Source organism: Hyalella azteca, unplaced genomic scaffold (genome assembly GCF_000764305.2).
Source record: "Hyalella azteca isolate HAZT.00-mixed unplaced genomic scaffold, Hazt_2.0.2 contig6926, whole genome shotgun sequence".
Lineage (NCBI taxonomy): Eukaryota > Metazoa > Arthropoda > Malacostraca > Amphipoda > Hyalellidae > Hyalella > Hyalella azteca.
The window spans coordinates 90,730-108,419 of record NW_025937066.1 but is presented as its reverse complement, the minus strand read 5'-3'; the positions used below and the strand labels follow the sequence as shown (position 1 = coordinate 108,419).

Genomic DNA, 17,690 nt, shown 5'->3' with positions numbered 1-17,690 from the left:
GTTACTTTTGACAAGTTGATAAGGTAAATTAAAAAGAACTTTACATGGTTTTCAATGATTAATGTCAATCAAATGATATGGATGATTAAAATGAATCCGAATTATGAAAATAAATATGACTGATTAAAAAAAATTGTAATGATAAAATCGATTATAATGACTGATTGATTATATTAATGTGTTATAGTCAAGAGGATCAGAAAAAGAGTCCATATATACAGTAGATATGCATGCACATGTGTATTTGAGCATGGCTAGATTTGTACTTAGAATTGCCGCGGCTGGAGCAGGTCAGTGCGCTGTTGGCCGTTGTGGTGAGAGGTTATGTGCGCTGATCACAAGCGAGTGTCGCCGCAGCCCTCGATAGCCTTACCTGGCTAAAGTGAGAATTTCCCGACATTTATTACATTGATTAAAACTCAATAAAGGTTAAAAAATTCTTGCCGAGGTTTCCATAATCCCTTTGATACGAGCTGAATAAAACTGGCTGAGGTGAGTACTAGGAAGCTATTGACTCACGTGCGTGAGCGATATTATTGACAAGTAGTCTTTCATTATTCAGGTCAGTGAACGAAAAACAGATTTTGAATTTATTATCGATAAAATATTTCATCTCAAAGGGTGGTACAAACTTTACAAACAAGGACTAAGCTGGTTACTATGTTGCTTTTAACTTATAAGACTGAGAAAAATAAGAGTTAGTCTCTGTACATTGCTAAGAAGCCGTACACAACACGCCCTGCACTAACCCCAGCCATGTTTACCATCACGGGAATGGTTTGAGTTATTCATCACTTTAATATCAGCAACTCAAGCTAAGAGAAATCTTGAATCATTTTGTCATTAATAGTAAGGGAAATATATTTATAGTTTTATGCTGCTTGAAAGTGCCATTGAGAATTTGTTGACTGTTTTTTTGGTTGCGACTTCTTTAATGAATAGAGATTGAAATTGGATAAGAGTTTATTTTGGTTTAATCTGTTAATTACTTCTGCTATTCACGTATGAACCCAACTCGTATTTTCAAAGTGAATAAAGAATTGCTATTCTACAAGAAACATGAGGCAGTCTTACCCTGACGACTGCATAAGACTTTTACGTATTGATTGTGACAAGCTTTCCAGCGTCTTGAACAGAAGGATTCTCAAGTCTGGCACAATTAGTCCACCAATTAAACGTTGGCAAGCGAATAAATTTATTACGCAGGAATCGATTATAAAATATTAGAATATGAAAAATGTTTTTTTCCTTCGGTCTTCTCACAACGCAAAATTTTATTATGTTAATTGGAAACAAAACTTAAGCTGCGAGTGATAACATTTTTAATTCAAGCTTTAGAATCAATCAATGTACGTAAAAATTCCCGTTACTGAAACTATGACAATATTTAATTTTTTTTACTCGTGCACATTTCATTATGCGGTTTTATGTTTCTCGCTGATTAACAGGATTAACCTCGATCCGAGCTCCGCGTTTCAAGCGCGTATCGTTGGCTTTAAAAATACTGAAAAAATTCACTAGAATTACTTTATTACTTATATTAGCAACTTTATTTGCTTTATGTACATGAAAATTCACTCCAATAATGAGAGTGTAATCACGTATCCCATTTAAATTTTATCACTTTAATCTTTAATCTTTCAGACTCTCGCGTGTCAGTTAATCAAGTATATCCTATCAGGACAGAGGTTATTGGATGTCACATTTTTGCATCCTAATTATATTTATTTATCGTAAATTTGGCGTCATTGAACTGGCAGTATCGTCCGAACTTATTTAAAATTAATGGAGCCACATTCGATCACAGCTTTCCATTAATTAATTTGGGCTTGAGCAGTGATTATACTCAACTTATTGGCGGTGAAAAATGCCCATGGAAATAGTCTGTTCCAGACACTAGCGATGAATTTACACGCACCGACGATGAAATTAGAGACGCTGAAGATAATGTAACGTTGTCGGTGTTCAGTTATACATATGTACACCTAAAGTGCAATTGATGGAATGGTCACCATCAAGCCATCAACGCGACACGGAGAATTCATGACTCTTAACTGTAATTAGACTTTTGTAAGATTTTAACAGACTCATATGCACCGTTTCGTAAATTTTTCTTCAAATCCTCTAATGCCGGATGGTATGTAATACGAATGTATTTCTATATGTATAATTATACGATTTAAAACACATGGCATGAATAACGAATTAATCAAAAACTCACGCGAATTGAATAGTGCATTCGAGCCAATTTTCATTCTTCACATGTACACAAAAAATTTATAAAGCTACATGTTGTGAAACCAAATTGAAAGATTTTCTACAAAAGAGCTACTTATTAAATACCATGTTTGTAGTAATCGAATGTCCCAATGCCCCACTCAGGAGACTGAAATCTACGGTGTGAGTCGCCTTCATTGAGTCGCTCGTCCCTTCATAGAGATCATTTCTGTCTAAGTTACAGTTCATAACTTGGGGCCATTAGCGTAAAGTTGCTTCATTTGAAGTGTACTGTGCTTTGCTAGGGCACATTTACGGCGCAATTATGCTTGATTAGGAGAGCATATCTCGGTTTGCTCTTAATTTTCTGGAGCTGGTCGTCGTATGAAGACATTAGCTTCGGTCAGCTGCATTGTGGGGTAAACTTCTGATGAAGCTGCGACATTATTATGCGCTTGCCGGACGAGGCGACACTTGATAAATGACTTTCATTTCCCTCAGCCTTTCTGCTACCTTTCCTAAGCTGAAACTTCATACGACTGAAAGGAGATAAAGGCGACCAGATGTTGGACACAATTCATTTCGCCCAGACTACATCACAAACTAGAGCTTGAGATTCTCTGTCAAAATAGAAAATTAGTCTATTTAGAAGCTGTCGCGATTATTTGTTTGTGCAATTTTATGTTTGTTCGGATAACTTAAAAGTGAAAATATACTTATAAATTAAATAATTTATACTCACTAACTCATGCGTTTTTTTGTATTGTGTTCCTTTCAACAATTATTTCGAGCAAAGATTCTTTGTACTCATCGCGTTTGGGTTGAAAAAGTCGTTAATTGGAAAGAATATAAAATGGGAGATATTGGCGGTAGTATAGTAAACATTTTCTTATGTAAATGGTATTTTTTTCAGTGAGCTAAAATTGAAAGCAATGAACACAAACCACTCGTCATGATCAAAAATTTATATGAAAGTAGAGGCTATTTCATTACCGCTTGCCGCTGCATTGATGAGCTGTGTTTTTCGTTTTTATTTCGTAAAATAAACCAAAATATCAACATATATCAGACTACAATTTTCAATTTCAAAAATAAAAGTATTCAGTTAGTACATGATGATCGTCACAATTGAAATGCTTTCCAACATTACTGAATCATTATTCTAAAATTTCTCAACATTCTCAATATATAACAAACGAAAGAGAATTCAACGCTGGTGATAAACTGCTTGCTTCCAATGAGCTCACATTAGCACTTTCCCACACCAAGAGACTTGTTCTATGCTTCATTTATTCTTCAGAAAAGTTAGGCATTTTGCAAGTTTAATTTTGGAATTTTAAAGAAAATGTATTTAAAAATCTTTTCTTCACGCAATGCCAAATTGAAACTAAAAGCTTTACACAATATGGTAATTGTATTATTATGGTTAATTATATCGAGTTATACGCAGCATGCTGCATTCAAGATCTATCATCAGATCTATCAGATATCTCTTCAAGGTATATAGGCGCGATAACACAAATGAAACTCTCCCTCTACAACATATTATAAAATATCAATTTATGAACTTAAGTACACTGTATTTAAGTAGTTAAGAACAATGAGTGTTCATTCGTTATAACATGAATAAGCCCATAAGCCTCGTCTTGAAAGCGCAATATTTGAGTACTGAAAAAGTATTAAATCATAATTGTTACAAACATATTTTTACAAACATATTATTTACACACATTATTTAAAAAATATTACTACCACATGATTGCCCTGACATCCGCCGCTGTCCCTATCGTACCGCTCCCGCCGTAACATAAGCCAAAATATCTACATTACACACCGTCGGACAATATATATCAATAGAGACTTCCCATTACTACTTTAATCAACTTTGCGAAATTAAATTATCATTAATCCTCCTGGGGCTGTAAAACATGAGGACTAATTCTTTTATGGCATATCTAAGTTTAAATGCCTGCAGTTTTTAAATTGTTTCTATTTATATTAAAAAATATAAACGGTCTTTCGAATTTTTCGCGCATTTATTCAGTAAACCCGACAGATGAGAGTACTCAGAAGCAGCACCACACGCACCACACAAAGCAGCACTAGCAGCACCACACGCACCACACAAAGCAGCATTAGCAGCACCACACGCACCACACAGAGCAGCACTAGCAGCACGACACGCACCACACAAAGCAGCACTAGCAGCACCACACGCACCACACAAAGCTGCATTAGCAGCATCACACGCACAACACAAAGCAGCACTAGCAGCACCTCACACATTTCGCACAGAGCAGCACCGCACGCACAACACAAAGCAGCACCACACAGAGCAGCACAACATGAACCTCAGAGAGCAGCAAACATTGTACAACGCACACGGAGTGAGCGATTGCAAAGCCCTACTAATTTGGTATCTTTTTATTTAAATTAACTCACGCGCAGGTGCGCACGTAAAATTTTGTATAGAAGTGACTTTTTTCAAAGTTTCAGGAAAAAAACTGAACGTGACTTTGCAATTGTAAATAATTGTCAGTGATATATTTTTTTCTATTTGAGTGGCAAAAATGTGTATCTTATCTCCCCCGAAATCTGTTATTTATGATTATGTATTCTCACTTGTAAATTTACCTAATGAATTTACCTAATATAACATCATCTATAAAGTCTGAAACCATCGCAAATTCATTCAAATAAAAAAAATCATTTATATTTTAAAGAAGCCAGACACAACACACGAAATAAAAATACATATATCCATCCACATGAATTGAAAATTAAAGAATTATCGCATGAATAAAGCTCATGCTTTGTAGCCAAATCATGTGCTACCAAGACCGCTGTAATCACGCGTAAATTTGGTTCAAAAGTATCGACTTTGACGATAACTTCTTAGCTTCAAAAGTTTCTGCAGCCCAAGCAATTATTTACCGAGAAAAGATGCCATGAAATCCTTTGAAGCGTTCTTATCGAAACAATATTAACTCACTGAAGTCAAGATGAGAGAGAATCTTCAGTCTGCGGAGGTCGGCGCTGGAAGAACTATTAGAGCGAGTATTTTACAGTTAATGTCACTTGGTCTTTGAAGATAATTGTTTCTCATTCTCTTTACTGGGTGTCCCTTTGAGAGGTAAAAGGCCATGCGCATCGATCACTCTATTTTTCGACGGAGTTTGGCAATTTTTTACGCCCGGAAGCGAAGCTTTTCGTTTTTAATCTTTGGCCCAATTTGAGGCTCAATAGAAGTCGAAGCCGACCCTTCGCGAAGCTTTCAGTTTTCTTGTGAAGATTTTTGAAGAAATCCAACTCAAATACAGAGTTTTCATGCGGGACTCGCTTGGCAGCAGCGGTGCATTAAGTTTACGAATGATTTATGACAGAAATCAGTAAAAACATCACTTTTTGATGTGATGGAATCGCTCTCATGGCGATGCATTGATCTGCGGTCTGCGCGCAGAAATATTCCGTTAAACACAGATAATAGCTTTTGTTCTGGGCATGCAGTTGACTGCGGGGATTTGAGGTCAAATTCCCTGTCTGTCTTTTGCCTGCATGCTTCCTCTGTAAAATTTTTTTGAGCCAAAATATGTGTGTAGCTTATGGGTGCAAATAATTTGCTTCTAAGGTGGAATTTTCTTTTTCATCACAAATATTTTGCTAAAGCAGGTTATTCGGGGCTATTTAAAGTTATTCTGTGCTATACGTTTTATTTGTGAATATGGGATAATGCATATAATAAATCATTCTGACAAGAAAGACCCTTAACGCCGATAAGAAAATATTTCTTCATTGTAAAATAGATATTTAAGATGAGTCATTTACATTCATTGGCTAATTAATTCCTAATTACGCTAATTTATGAGGAAATGTTCTTTTTTCAGGTGACCAGGATAACGGTAACAAGTAATCCAACAAAATATAGTTTCAACGATGGAATTTCGAAATAGTTCAGTGTTGTCCTCCGGAGACCTTCACACTGGCCAACAAATAGCGGCAGTAAAGCAAATTTTACTGCCAGAGGATCGTCGCGGGACACGGCGAAATACAACAACACATTTCAGCCGTGTGGGCCTACGTCCGGAAGTAGAAAAATGGCCTAGCAGTGGTCATAGCCCATCATATATGGAACACACGACTCGAGGGAGGCTGTTTGACGACACATTGGATAGACCTGCGGGCGACATAAAGAACGCATGCCACGCACACACGCTCGAAAAAGAAAGCAGTTTTTCTTCCGCGGTCTGGAGAAACATACATTCTAGCAGATGTGAAGTTTCATCTAAAGCTTCAAAAGTATCTCACAAACCGAGAGATGGAATGTTTATGTCAAAAGAAGATTTTGGGTTTAAATGTAAATTTGGACATTACACGTTAAAATTGCAGTGCCTTCTTTTTGTAACGGTTTTGATGACAGTAACTATAAGTGAGCGAGCGCAAGCTTCCAAGCCTTCTTGCTTCAAGTGTGGTCTTGCAAGAACAGCCGAACTTCACAGAAGTATCCATGATGAGGTTAGTTTCTTAATTTACAGGTTAGTGATCTTTGGTGCGATCATTTTCTTTATTTAGAAGCAGGTTATCCCTAGCATGGTTTGATTCGTTATTTAGAGGTAATTAATTAGTACTTACCGTGCAAGCGTCAGTTATAAATATATAACAAATAAACTCATTTGAACTAAATTTTATTTTAACCCATCGTAAAATTACTCAGTCTATAACGGTTTTATACAGGCATAACAATTTTAAACCTCGCGAAATGATTGTTAGTAAATAAATATACTTATCTGTGCTATTTTTGTGTAATTTTTCAGAAACTAGAGAACCTGGGTGGAGGCAACATGCCCGTTGCAAGTAGTTCGGTGATCAGAGCAACAGAGTCTCGAGAGTTTCAAGTGACCGGAGCGGAGGCGGCGTCAATAGATTTCCTAGGAAAAGGATCAGAAGAGGGCCCTGAAAAAGGACTAACAGAGAGCAATGAAAAAGGACCAACAGAGAGCCATGAAAAAGGACCAACAGAGAGCCTTGAAAAAGGACCAGCAGAGAGCCATGAAAAAGGACCAAGAGAGAGCCATGAAAAAGGACCAAGAGAGAGCCATGAGAATGGACCTGCCGAACAGGAAGAAGTTTGTGGCCCTCGGAGGAGCTGCCCTGAAGGCAAGACGTGTCGCTACCGCGTGCCTGGCACCATCGGCGTCTGTACAGGCGAGGGATAGAATTTCTAAAATTATTTCTACAATCCACTGATCGTTCATTTTTTAATTATTATTCATTTTTTTAAATTATTTTCTATCTGTCAAAATACACCTTACACTTTGAGAAATGAGTAAAGACTTTGTCCAACGGCTGATAAAATTTTCGACTTTTGTATCCTGACCCTGTTGGGCCCGGCAAAAATTACGTATCAGTGCTACATTTGTTTTATGTTTGTACTGTTGTTATGAAATTGCAATATTATTTGGACAAGGAAACATGAGCTTTTTACTTTGCAATGACAGTAGTAAGCCATTAGTACACCAATTTAAAATTAGTATTTCTTGGATGGACCCTTTCGTTTATGCACATTTCATTAAAAATAATGCCGGTTTTGCTTTTTTGCCGGTTTTAAGCATTATTTTTAATGAAACACTAGTAAACCGTGTCAAGACTTTAAAAGTTTCATTGTATCAAGAATGAAAATCATAAAGATGAATGACCAAACTTAAGCACATTCAAGAATTATTTTTACGGACAAAAAAATTCATTTCATTCAAGCACTTTTTCAATAAATTCCAGCTCATTTTCGTTATCGCCTTTAGAATACCAACAACGCTAACTTGATTTAGAATTCAATGTATAAGACATCTCAAATTCCGGCTTCAGTAGCTTCCAGTTCCAGTTGCTTTATATGTAGGGGATATTTGGTACAAACTACGTTGCATTCGATTTGCATTTAAGAGTAAATTTAAATTTAAAGTTGTGTTTGTGCACAACTCAATTGCATGTGTTATAAGCATTCTTTAAGATTAATTCCATTATTTTAATTAGCAAATCATTTGTTAAAAGATGCGGTGTCTTTGCCGTGCGTTGTCAACGGGACTTCATACGAGGATGGGACGAGTTTCCTCCTGGACTGCAGAACGGAGTGTACCTGCACGGTGAGTATTACGGCATTGAAGCGAACAAAAATATTTTCATAATTAATCACTGTTTCCTATTTGTTATTCAACATGGTAAGCGGGATGATGCTAAGCGAATAATAATGCCTTATAGAGAGAATCATTGTTTAATATATGTTATTCAGGATGGTACGGGGGCTGATGCTAGAGATCAATAATGTTTTAAAGTAAATCAGTGATTCCTATTTGATTTTGACCAAGTCAAACTAACTGAGACTAGTGAACAATAATGGCTTCAGAGTAAAATTTTCTTACTTGTCCGTCAGCATGGTAAACGAACTTAGGCTTTCATTTTAATGAAACAATTGCAACCACAAAATAAAAAAACATACATTTTACTTTTTTAGTTTGAAAACCGGGTCTGTAATGTAAAAACTGTAAGGCTAACATAGTAAAATCTGCTTAGCCAATAGAAACATGCTCTTTCATTTCGCGTACAGGGGCATCGTAAAATGTTTATTTGGTTATAGAAACAGAGGCAAACCCTCACAAACAAAACTCCCATTGCGGCCTGAACCGTAAATCTTCACACTTATTTTTCAACCAAAAAAATAAAACGGCATTGAAAAAACACTTTTCTTGTCAATTAGCATTTCAGTTCAACTCAAAATAGAATTTAATGATTTTCTTAGCCACATTATCAAGCTAATTACCTGTGCAACATCACTTCATTGATAACACTTTGAATCCCAACCTTCATTTCAAAAAGACTCTGTGCAGAGATATTCTGAAAAAATAAAATGTGCACACTTCGAAGACAGCCTAGCCTATTATAAATTAGGAAGTTTAAATGATTTTATTTTGTTAGAAATGACTTACTTTCGAGGCTCTGACAGAGACTGAAGGCAAAGCCGTTTTTGCAAAGAATCAAATTGAAGCGTCTAGTTGTCGCGTATTTAATGAAGTTTCTAGTAGTCGTGTATTAAATGAGGTCCTGTGCTGAGAATGTGAATCTAAAATTATATGTTTTCAATAATACTGAGTTGAGAATACCTCACACTCGCCAACCTTATTTTCCTTTATTGAGTGTTTTTTTCACAGACGACATGTTATTCTTCAAAGTGACGAAAGAAATAAAATGTTTGCTATATGATCTGCTCGCTATCTAGACTTTTATTTTCTCAAAATTTTTGTTCAAGACTGTTTTGTTAAAAAGTGACGCAGTTTTGTGAAAAAATTCAGCAACATACTGAATTCAACCTCAGGCGATTTATTTACAAGCGGTTAGTCTTTTTTGACTTGGCTTATCATAAATTTTATTCTCAAAATAGTTTATAATTCTTCTAATGAAATAGTTGGCTTAAACAAAAAATTTCCCACTTGGAAATGTTTTAATCAGCAAATAATTTTGACATTTTATAAAAAACTTATTTAAATGCTTCGGCATTTTTCGCTTTATAATCTTTTTTCTTAAATATTTGCCTCGTATTCAAGAGGCTTATCAGTATAACGGCATGAACAACAGATTAAATGCACAACGCGAGCTAGAGCCAACGAAGCTCTGAGCGTTAAATTGGCGGTTGAGGGCTTGGTGTGTTCACCCAACACCGAGGGTGTATGTTAAGAGGTACGACGCAGTTTGGGGTGCATTTAGAGGTGCGTTTGGGGTGAGTTTTGTGTGCATTTATGGGTGCGTTTGTGGTGTTTTTAGGGTGTGTTTGGAGGTGCGTTAGTTTTTCCAACACAGAGGGTTTATGTTGAGAGGTACGACGCAGTTTGGGATGCGTTTGCCTTGCACGATCATCCCGCACCACCATTTAACTTGAAAGAATGGCTGGGCAAGCTCAGGGTTCGTTTTCTTAAAGCTTCACCCTCGCGAGGGCGACGGAAAAGAAAATAAAAATTTCCGCTGTAAGGGAATTGCATGGCTTCAAGCCACCGCACCGCCCGACCGAGAAATTCCGCGTTCGGAGTTACCCTCAGAATGATGAATTGGTCATAATATTTAAATTGTGCCACTCTCTGACCCACATCACGTGCAAAGAACGGACGTAGCACTGCTACACACATTTGCCGAATTGTGTCAGGATGACCAGCACAAGGGGAAAATGTGCATCACTTTTTCGAGACAGTCTCACTCATTTCTCTGAGTGTAAGCGTGAGTTAACGAGCCTTGAAACAACATAAATGTAAATACGATTGCTAAGGGTAGTGAACATTCACACTAGACAAAAGGAATGATTCACTAAAGAAAATAGTGAATATTTACACTAGACTAAATTACAGCAAGCGACGCTTTTGAGAGTGACAGATTATGGTAGCATAGAGAATTGTACAAGGTAAACTGAATGTTATTTCATCTAAATCTTTTAGCTTCTTATTAAAAAACACGATGGAATTTGCCTTGGAAGTCAGAGATTCAAATGACCAATAAAATTTAGTCTAGTCACGGAGCTAGGGTGCGATCAAACTGGTAGCCAGTTAAAATTGATCCGGTCGGGTTCAATTTTACATATTTTGTTCAAGAACCTCTGTCGACATTTGATATCACTTGACAAATAGAAATACCATAGAAAAAGCATAACCGTATATGAATGCAATTCAATTACAATTATATCCCAACAATGAATCAAAATAAACTATTAATTTTTAAATTTGCATAAGTCGAGTGCAACTTAAACACCGCACATACAATGTTCGAAAAATCACATTAATGGCTGGGCCGACACGAGAAAAAAATACTTTGTCACCGTTTTTTTTATTCAACACTAATTTATAATTTACCATCATTGGAAAAAATGGCAAAAGCGTTTATTTTCAAGGGGCACCCGAGCACTAAAATGCAGCCAGACCGTTTTTTTCATTATTTCGAACAGTGTACACTTTTAAATCGTTAGTCAATTGTAAATATCATTGCGTTATAGCTCTGTTTCAGTAAAATAAATCGGGCATGGCTGCCGCAAATCTTCCTCCCTATGATGAACGTCAGCTTCCACACGATATAAAATAATTGATGAACCGCCGGACAGATCTCGCTTCAACGAGATTGTTATGGATTTTAATGCAAAAAAGCGGCAGCACAAATAACAATGATAAATTCAACAGCTGATTATCGAACCCGCTATCTGTAAGCTAGCAGATAAACAGATATCTTGGCATATATTTTCAATAACGTATTAGCACCGACATCGACAGAGTTTATTTGGGCAGGAAAATTTTGTTTTTATTTTTAATAATAGGGCAAGCAGCAAAATAAGCATAGACGTACCAGGCAATGACAAATTTGAATACTTCAAAGAAGCTCAAGAATTTTTCAACATCGAGGATTTGTTAGGATTTTTTTCGATGTGAATACGCTGCTCAAAAAGATGCTAATTGTTAAGCACTCCCCATTTTTTCATATAATTTTATCTATGCAGTACTTATAATACTGTATGCACAGAAAAGGCTCTGACACATGTGCATTTGTTATGAAATTTTTACGATTGCAGTAAAATTGCTTGTGCTCTCATCTCTAATTAAATATTGTCAGATATGCAATAATATCATCAACATTCAATAAATACTATTTGAATTCCCAAATTTTGCAACAAATTTTAGATTTTCAACAGCGGAACACCTGTTGGCACTAGAGAAGTGGCGAAATATAACTAAGGCAATTGTTCATGTATGATAACTCGAAGAAACGAGAAGCGTCGGAAAATTTTAGCAGACTGCAATGACTGGAAGTTGCAGCATCTCATTAGTAGCATTAATTGCAGAGCTTATTTTAAAGCCTTTATGAAACCTGAATGCTTCAAATGCTGGCTACGTCATTCGATTGTTTACAACTGCGTGAAAGTCAAACAGAATGTATACTCTAATGCATGCCAGAGCTGATTATTTTTTTATTCTGAGATGAAAATTAATTCCAATAGATTTTCACAGTTCCACTATAATATTTCACAAAATTATTATTTTACTCTTTTTAAGGGGAGCGTCTACCCTAAAAATCAAAATTTTAGGCTTTTCCGGTTTTTAAACTCATCTTAAAGCTTACTTTCTGCTGCATCGAACGGTACTAGAACCATCTCTGTACGTTGATTTATGCGTTCAGGACAGATCCCGAAAGGGGGAGGGTGGTAGGGTCCCTCCACAAAAGTCTATGGGGATAATTAGGGCCAAGCCATATAAAATGTGCTATCACTGGACCTGCAGCTCAGTTACCATTCAGCCATCATGCGGAAAAGTGTTGATGTAGTCGTCCTATGCACAGCTAACTGACTTTGAAGTGAGACAACGCTTACTTTTGGTATCTAAGCTACGTTACATGCCTTTACATTGCTGGCCGCGGTTTTTCGGCTCTCCTGAAAACTTGACTTTTTCGGACCAAAATTCTATCTCCTCCTATGATTTTCAAGCTACAGCATTGAGAGATATACCATTCGATTCGTCTTTTCATTCTCTATCGATCAACCGTTCACTTTTTTGAATTTCGTTTTAGTTCGGATTATATATGCAAAAGAGTGGGGGGGTGGGTTGAACCGCGTGAATTTTCAGAAAAAAACTCTCCCCCCCCGAACAAATTCGAATTTCAAAAAACTGAACGGTCAATCGATAGAAAATGAAAAGACGAATCGAATGATTCGTGTCTCGATGTTGTAGCTTGAAAATCCTAGGAGTTGATAGAATTCTACAGGACCCCCTTTTTTCTCGTTTTCTATGAATTTCACGTTTTCTTTCATTTTTTTTAAATTCACACGAACAAAAAAGTCTTAGAATTCCGTTTTAGATACGTGTACCGAGTTTCAAGATGATCCATCGGTAAATAAAAAAGTTCTTTTTTAGGGGAGACACTCTCCTTATTAATCATAGCCTTAGCTTCTGCATGAAATAAATGTGAACAATATACAGTATTGTTATTTGTATAAGATTCTACCTCAGTTGCTCTACCTTAACAACCACGAATTGTTCAGCAGAAAAAGAAAATTAATTGCGTGTTTTAGTCCAGGGCGGTGCCTCACCATGTGACATTAACAAAATGACTCACATTAATGATGAATATAGGTATCAGCAATGATGGCTCAGCTGACGCGTACTGTGTGGTTTTGTCTATTGATGAATAAATTGTTGAATCATTAACGAAAAGGCAGCGAAAAAATAAATTTGAGTGCTTTTGTTCAGTGGGTTGCCACCATGTGACAGTAACAAAAAGAACGCATTATTATTTAAACATTCTTTGATGATGATGCTGTTAAATATAAATTACTTGTTTACGTTTAAGGGCGGCGCGTACGCATGCGTGTCGCTGTGTCCTGAAGAGGCGCTGCCGCCATCCTCGCACTGCAGGAACCCTGCGCTGCAGGAGACAGGACAGCAATGCTGCAGACAGTGGACCTGTGACCCAGATCCTGGTGAGTCATCACTTAGTTCATAGTGACGAGACCAGCATAGTGACGGCTGTGACGGCACTAGTAGCGTGGCAGCACTAGTAGCTTGACGACACTAGTAGCGTGACGGCACTAGTATCGTAATGGCACTAGTATTGTGACGGTACTAGTAGCGTGATGGCACTAGTATTGTGTCGGCACTAGTAGCGTGATGGCACTAGTATCGTGACGGTACTAGTAGTGTGATGGCAGGAGTATCGTGACGGTACTAGTAGTGTGATGGCAGTAGTATTGTGGCGGCACCAGCAAAGTGACGACACTAGGTCATTCCATCCCTAGTCCTAAAATCGCTGGTTCGTCAGAATTATATTTTTTAATTGATGCAACTAACACAAAAGTTCATGTAATGATTGATTTCCATACTTGATTCAAATGTTTTTCACCTCCAATTCAAGCTTGTTGTAGCCATTTAATGGAAAAGCCAAGGGCCATAAAATATGCTTATAATGTTGAATTTAACGTTTAAGCAGTGCATTAACAAATTTTATCTCCTATACAAGAGCGTAGTAGTATTATTGAAATAATTTAGACCTCTGAATAATTAAACTTTCCCCGTTGACGCCAAGATGCGATGGCGCCGGGCAGCTCGAGGTGCGACGTAACCGTGAGTCGCTGGTCTGCATGCTCGTCTCTCTCCTGCGGTCTGGGTCTGTCCCAGAGGTGGGCTACAGACAGCATCACCTGCAGACCAGAGCTGCAGACCAGGCTCTGCCAACTCAGACCTTGTGCATCAATGGTTTCTGCTGAACCTCAACGCCGGCGCCGGTTGATAAGGGTGAGTTATACACGCATTAAAGTGCTGCGCTATTCTCAGCGAGTGAGTTCAACACGATCAGAGTATGGTGACCGTATTAAAGGTGGGGGTTAATTACATGAGACTCAAATTACCTGCTGCAAGAAATATAGGCTTAAATGTTTAAGTTGTTACATATATTGAATTGGCCTTTCATGGGAGAAAAAGTAAAATAATTTTCGACCAGTAGTAGAGTATGACCAGCGTATATACTTAGCATTAATTATTCATTATGCAGTTCATCATATCAATTTACCACTGCCATCACTGCCATTTACCATTCGGCACTGACCGTGCCGAGCGTTTGATTGCAGGCCGTATTTGAGCCAGAATTAAAAATAACAGTTCGACACAACATATGATTGCGTTCAATATTAAATTCCAGCATATTAAATATTTTACTTATGTTCTCTCAAGCAGCGCAGCCACCACTGCAAAGCAACGCTGCGTGCCGAGCGAGCCGAGCGATTGATCGCTGGCCCGTGCGTGAGCCAGAGACGCTACAGAGCGAAGCGCTGCAACAGCTGCCGGGACTCTTGCTGCGCCGCCTTCGTCGACACAAGCCTCGAGGTGACGTTCTTATGTCCACTGCACGCCGTGCCCCCGTACCTGCTCCCGGACTCTGCTTTGTCTCCAGTGGACCAAGCAGCTCTCTTCGAAGCCGCCACTGATCCTGACACCCATGAAGGCAGGATTGGAGATCTCACCGTTGCAGGAGAACAGGAATACGACAATGTCACGGCCAGTAACTATGAAGTGGTCGTCAAACGGGTGCAGTGGATCCTGCGTTGTCGATGTACTCCAACTTGTCAAACTCCTACGGTCCTCCCAACAACTTCCCCAACTTGGGGTCCAGAATTCGAGTATTTCGAAGCAAGCTAATGCAGCTCTCGCAGTTTACAACCTGCGGAGGTGTATTTCAACAAAGCCTCAAATCCCAAAGCCTTATGGCCAATATGCCTGTAGTCTACATAAAATGGTCAAAATGGAGTAGAATATTTCGTGTTACTTGGTTTGCCAGAAAATATTGAAATATATTAAATGATCTTTGGTAACATATTGGAACTACAGGCTAAGATTCCAAAAATTTATGTGACTCTTCTGTTGTTTTCGATTACACTAAATTATTTGTATTTAATTTTTTTGTCATTTAAGCGAACAAAATTAACGCATAAAGCGCTTGTTATTGCTGTGATGATTTTGCAGCCATATAATAAAAACATCCTTACAAATATTTATTTAATTGCAAGTATATTATTGCAGCATAATTGCATTACTTTATATCACTGTACAAGAAACAAGACAAATATGCAATTTTGTGAGGAGTCTTTATAGGCGGAATATTTTGAAGCATCTTTCATGAGGTTTCTGTGCCTTAAACAAAAACTTGTACAGATCAAGCACGACGTAAATAGACATAGCGGTTAAAATGGATGAGCGTTAATCAGAAAGTGTTTTCTTTTTATCTCTATTACATGAGAAACTTGAGGCTAATGATACGATGATTAATTGAGAGGTTCTCATTAAGGATTGTGTGTTGTTATAGTCTGTAGACGTACCACAATATAGTATACAAGCAAATTAAACTGTTGATTGGAAGGTTAATTGATACATTTTGTGTGTAGTTTATAGTCTGTAGACGTACCAAAATGTAGTATACAAGCAAATATAAGTCTGGTTTTCGTCAATCCATATGCATTCTAAATAGAAAAATTCGAGGAAAAAGCGTCTTAATTCTTTTGAAAATATGATCATGAATACCATAGGATAGTCCAATATAGCAGCAAGAAGCCTTTCATGGATGTTCAAATCAGTTCATATGTAAAAATTTCATTTAAAATTAATTTACGGGGAGATAAATTTCGTAGACTTTCAGTGATAGTTGATACCGAGAAATCCTAGAACAAAAAACAAAGCAAAGACGCAATGTGGAGAATATCGTTATTTGACTGAACAAAAAGACGCGACATGGAAAACAACGTAAAACGGAATGGAAACGAAATTTAAACGAAGAAATCTTCCAGTTTTTCTTTTCTGCTTGGTAGCAGCTGCAATACCTGGACCGCGAGCTCACCACAAGTCTAACGATATCGAAAAGCTGCTTCAAGTCCATCGATTGCGTTGTCGATGGTATCGAACTTTTATCGGTAGCTTGCTTCGTGTTTCCCAATCGAGTCCATTGGTGGCAGCTGCTGACTGCCCTTCCGTCTCTCCTTGTTATTGTAATAGATCGAGTGAGACATTCAAACCCAATTTGCCTGCTGGTCATCGGCGAAGTTCGAAAGCCGGACATTGCTACAGGAACACTGCCACTCCATTTAAACTCGGTCCTGCCTCTGTTGTTGCCAGAGCGGTTGCCATAACAGACTTAACGTAAGGAAAACTTGCCGTCCGATCTGTCCATTTTAGGAAAGCCAATTCCCTTTAATACCAAAGAAATTCTACACTTTCATCGACATAAATGAAATAGATCTAAATTTGTGAAACAATTATAAACTTATATATGGAAGACAGATGTTCCAATATCCTCTATTATTCGAAGGATATTGTGTCTAGTAGCAGATATCCGGCAGGCAGTCGAAATTAGCAGGTTAATCACTGAAAGGCTTTGTACTATGTATGTATTGTATTATACTTTTTGTTATAGTTTTTTATTACATCACTTCTCTTTAACTTTACTTCTGGTTGTTTGTTTGTTTGTTTGTCTGTCAGCTACAAATCTTTTAACCGATATTTAACACACTTCTACCTCTCTTATCAATCTGAAATTTTGCAAACTTGCGTAAATTTGGAGACAATGCATGAATCAATTGAGAAAATAATAATTTAAAAAATTGGAAAAAATTTTCAATGTTTAAAAAATTGAAGAAATAATTTTGTCTGCTACATATCTTATAATCGATATTTAACACGATTCTGGCTGTCCAATCTATCTGAAATTTTACAGACTTGCGTCAAGTCGAAGACAATGCATGAATCAATCGACAGAATAAATAATTGTAAAATAAAAAAATTAATATTGGAAAAAATTGAAAAATAATTTAGTCTGCTACAAATCTTATAATCATATTTAACAAATTTCTGCCTGTCCAATCTATCTGAAATTTTGAATACTTGCGTAAAGCCGGAGACAATGCATTAATCAATTAACAGAAT

General features: G+C 37.3%; 1 protein-coding gene across 2 annotated transcripts; it reads left to right on the top strand.

The window, feature by feature from the left end:
- The first annotated feature begins 136 nt into the window (after nt 1-136).
- LOC108680218 lies at nt 137-16,211 on the top strand. Of its 2 annotated transcripts, none has more exons than XM_018169002.2 (7): nt 137-492; nt 6,102-6,729; nt 7,029-7,419; nt 8,260-8,351; nt 13,576-13,705; nt 14,308-14,516; nt 14,955-16,211. In XM_018169002.2, exons 2-7 carry the CDS (start codon nt 6,151-6,153, stop codon nt 15,414-15,416), a joined length of 1,863 nt encoding a protein of 620 aa, XP_018024491.1. In that variant the 5' UTR covers nt 137-492; nt 6,102-6,150; the 3' UTR covers nt 15,417-16,211. The 2 variants fall into 2 exon arrangements, with proteins under 2 accessions (XP_018024491.1, XP_047737000.1); XM_047881044.1 differs by having other exon boundaries at nt 14,952-16,211.
- The last annotated feature ends 1,479 nt before the right edge of the window (nt 16,212-17,690 follow it).